Source organism: Capsicum annuum, chromosome 1 (assembly GCF_002878395.1).
Source record: "Capsicum annuum cultivar UCD-10X-F1 chromosome 1, UCD10Xv1.1, whole genome shotgun sequence".
Classification (NCBI taxonomy): Eukaryota; Viridiplantae; Streptophyta; class Magnoliopsida; order Solanales; family Solanaceae; genus Capsicum; species Capsicum annuum.
Window position 1 is genome coordinate 4,720,831 of NC_061111.1, and position 4,313 is coordinate 4,725,143.

General features: G+C 31.6%; 1 protein-coding gene across 1 annotated transcript; it reads right to left on the bottom strand.

Moving 5' to 3' along the window:
* Positions 1-3,308: 3,308 nt before the first annotated feature.
* On the bottom strand, positions 3,309-4,313 carry LOC107852310 (protein LURP-one-related 11-like). Its single transcript, XM_016697377.2, has 3 exons — positions 4,077-4,313; positions 3,598-3,828; positions 3,309-3,443 (listed from the first exon to the last, which is right to left on the bottom strand). Exons 1-3 carry the CDS (start codon positions 4,311-4,313, stop codon positions 3,309-3,311), a joined length of 603 nt encoding a protein of 200 aa, XP_016552863.1.

The following is a 4,313-nucleotide window of genomic DNA, read 5'->3' on the forward strand; positions in this document are numbered from 1 at the left end:
AGGCTTTACCTTAGCGGCCTGTTCACGCCACCTTATCGCGTATTCCCTAAATCCTTCAGTGCTTTTCTTCTTCATGTTGATCAAGGATTTTTCATCAGGAATCAGGTTGATATTATACTGAAAATATTGCACAAACTCAGAAGCTAAGTCATCCCAGCTGTTCCACTTGTCGATATCTTGATCGACAAACCATTCTGAAGACAGATCGAAAAGACTCTCGCCAAAGAAAGCCATAAGCAACTCTTTCCTTCCCCCTGCAGCCCTTAATTGGTTGCAATAACATCTTAAGTATGCCATAGAATCATCGTGCCTAGCATACTTCTTAAACTTGGGAATTTTAAAATCGAGGGGAAGGTTGACGTCTGGGAACATGCAAAGATCTTTATAGGAAACACTCTTATAACCTTCGGTTCCCTGCAGATTCCTCATGGCCTGTTCCAAACTTTTTAATTTCTGTGCTATGACCTCATGTTCCTCTGTTGCGATAGGTTTCTTCGTATCAAATGGAAATATAAGTGGCTGAGTGTACCCATATGGTTCATTCATTATCAAAGTAGGCTCCGAGGCATAATATTGACTATCTGAAGCGATGGTAGCAACGTCTTCCGGCGAGGACTCATTGGAAAAGTCTTTCTCGATCTCCCCTCTCCCGATCTCTATATGTGCGTGTGAGCTTCAATGGAGTGTGTCGTTAAAGAAAGGAGAAAGAAAGTAAAAATAATAATATTTCTATGACCTATTCTCCATTTTTGTGAAGAAGATGATGATAAGATCAAGAGGAGCCAGAAGTCGTGCCTCTCTCTGTATGTATATCTTTTTTTTTTTAATGAAGAATGATGAGTGTTGTATACATCCTCTCTAGTGAAAGTATATTCTAGTATATATGGTGAGGTCCCTCACGTGAGTGGAGTCTATGTTAGCATGAAAACAAATGAAAAATAAAATAGGGTCCATGAGTGAGGTGTCCATAGGGAAATTTTCTAGAAGGTTCCTTCTAGTTATATCTCTTTTTGGACAAGAAAGGGAGGGGGGAGGTGTTGTTTTTTAATTGGAGGGGTAAGGGATAGATGCCTTATTTTTGATTGGGTGGGTTGTTGGAATATTAGATAAGACAAAATTAGTTAGGGTTTGTTATTTGGATAAAAACAAAAAGGAATTAATAAATAAGTAAAAGATGAGGTGGTTATTCATTTGTTTTTCTTAAAAATAAATAAATTATAAGATGAGGTTAAAGTGTGTGATAACGGAGTAAGAATTATTTTTGACGGGATAAAATTACGTGTCTACACATCTTAAACAAAGTATTGACACTACAACAATTAAAAAAAATTAGCGAAAAAAAATACACTTTAATAAAGAATGCTAAAATTTTTATCAGTATTAATTAATTATCATTGGGTCCAATGTTGTTATAGTCTAGAAGTATTTACAAAGAACATTAAAGTGTAATTGTATCTCTAAAAAATTTAATGTAACGATAATTAAGCTATTATCGTTAATTAATTTTCACCTGAAGGCTTGAGAGAATTCGAAAGATGCTAATCCCTTTCATAATTGCTAAATAGTAGATATGTTATTTTATTGTATAGACCATAATTGCTAGATATGTCATTATTGTATAGACAAAAAAATACTAGATAATTTTTTTTTTAGTGTATTTAAATTTTTTGGGATAGAATTTTTTGTTATCGAGCAAAGTGCACATATAACCAATTTCAACAATAAGTCAATTTCGTAGTTGGTACTAAAATTTTACAAGTGTAATCGCTTCAAATCAACTTTAGGGATATAAAATCTAAAGTTTATATACGATTCATCCGCATTTGAAGTTTGATTTTTTCAAAACCTAACTTCTAACATCTTTTTTACATAAAGTTCAACTCATATTTAATTTCAGACATTTTTACATGAAGTTCATGCTACATATAACTGAATTTCGGATAATACTTTTTATGTATTATAAGTCACATAATATGGGATTAGTGACTGTTCGGAATTTGAATGTTATCACATAATTTGAAACAAAAAAGTATGATTAGTTCTATTCACAGTTAAGAAGGTAAATGGAAAACATAAAAGGAAAAGAAAAAAAGAAAGAGGAAATTAAAGAAAATGTAATAATTTTTTTTTAAAAAAGCAATAACATAAATATCTAAAGGGAGCTTTCTCTTATATATATATATACGTAATACGTATCCAAATAAAATCTAGGAACGTCGAAGAATATTTTGATTAAGTTCATTAAATCTTTAATTACCTTCACATAAACAGGTAGAATATGACTTATTATTCCAATATTTTTACTTTATTGTGTTTTCATCATCTTTTATAACGTAGTATGTGATGAATAGGATTATGTTTATAGTTATTCCTACAATGGTATCGTGCATTATAAAAAAGAACAAAAATAAAAAATTTCGAACCACATGGCTGTAAATAAATGGAATATATATATATATATATATATATATATATATATTCATTTGACTTGATTTGCCAATATATCTTGTTTTATCAAAGTGATAATTATTTTGAACTAACTGTTTTTAATAAGGACGATAAGTAGAGTGGTCCGAGGGAGAATCGACTAATTGCTCCAATATAATATGATAAATGTCGATTTGATTTATCAGATGGTAATTCAACTAATAGTTCTCATCTTATAAAATCATTTTTTTTGTTAAAAAAAATTGAAATCAAGACAAGGAATGAATTTTTGAGATAATATAATAACGATTATTAGTTGATTGACTATCTGAGAAATCAACCTAATCATCGTCAATTGTGTTTCATCCTAGTCGTTCGCTTTCGCAACAAGAAAAAAATACAAATGTACCCATATTCTTCTTGTCAAAAATTAATTTATTGATCAGGGTCTATGTTGCTCGGATTCTTCAAAAATATCGATGGGTGCGAGTCGGATACTTCAAAAATAGTGAATTTTTAGAGAAACCTACATAGATACGACAATATTTTTGGAGAGTCCAAGCAACATAGATCGGGGTAAACGCTACAGAATGTCTGTGAAATGGTTAATAATGTATCACACCAGTAGATTTTATTCCAAATTTTGTGACAATACAAATTGTTCACTTCACAATACTCATCACAAGATTACATCTAAAACAACTCATTTCTTAAGGTACAAACTATAATTAATTAACCTCTCTTTTCCCTGTTTCTAAGAACAAAAGGGAAAGATAGAGCTTACATTATTATCACATAACAAAACTCAAAAAGGCAGTTTGTTCTACTAAAACTCCTGCTAAGCAGGGTCAAAGGACCGGACAATAAGAAAAAGTGACTACTCAAATTGTGTGATGGATAAGACCACAAACAGTAACAAGAGCCATAATTAATGAGTGCTCAACTTGAGGTTCCACCACCAATGTTAATACATCATATCCAAATAGTACTCCTGAACTTGCTTGTTTTTGTTTTACCTAATCATAATTAACACACAAATCATTCACTAACATTATTAGTTAAAGGATTTAATTCATATACACTGAGAATAGTTAAATGATTTAATTCATATAAACTGAGAATGTGACAAATACATATAGTCATCTTTTAGGTGATCTGATAATTACCTACCTCTGCGACAAGTCGTCCTTGATGGTTCATAATCTTAATAGATTTTGTACCAAGGATAATCTTATAGTAAATTGCTTCAGAATTACACCCCAATATAACATTGTAATAGTTTTCATTATCTCCTCTAAGGACATTGTGAATTTTCTTCACTTGAAACCATGGTACTTCTTTACTAGTTACTCCATCATAACTCCATTTATAGCCATCCCAATGTCCAAATACTGGAACTTTCTGTGGGAAAAAATATACGTATGAATCGTTGAAAATATAGTTAAGTAAATAAAAGCGCAACTTCTCTAACCATTTAAACTTTTAGACATGGTGATCGCACAATATGACATGAATTGTCATCTCTGAGAGAGGTTATAGCGCGCTAAGGGGATTATTATAAAGAAGTTCTAGGTGCTCGGCTTATAAGAAAAAGAATAATTTACGTGCTTGGCTTATAAAAAAGAATCAGGCTGGCACATGATGCTTACCCTATTTCGAATAGAAAAGAGAACTTTGCCATTGGAATCCATGAGATGAACTTCTTTGCTACGTTTAATGTTGTAGTTATCAATTCTATAAACAATTTGTCCATTTGAGTCATAAACAGTGCATCCATTTCCATGGTAGACTAGAGATTTCATCCACAAAGTGAATATTTCTCTTCTTTGGCTCACATAAGAGGAAATAGCACTTAGGTTTGACTTGTTTGAGTAAACTCTAGCCAT

Excerpts from the sequence above, each read along its gene's own strand:
- LOC107852310 (XM_016697377.2), bottom strand. The coding sequence starts at position 4,313 with ATGGCTAGAGTTTACTCAAACAAGTCAAACCTAAGTGCTATTTCCTCT. Across the intron at positions 3,829-4,076 it reads TCTTTTCTATTCGAAATAGG|AAAGTTCCAGTATTTGGACA; the intron begins GTAAGCATCATG and ends TTTTTCCCACAG. Across the intron at positions 3,444-3,597 it reads AAGGACGACTTGTCGCAGAG|GTAAAACAAAAACAAGCAAG; the intron begins GTAGGTAATTAT and ends AATTATGATTAG.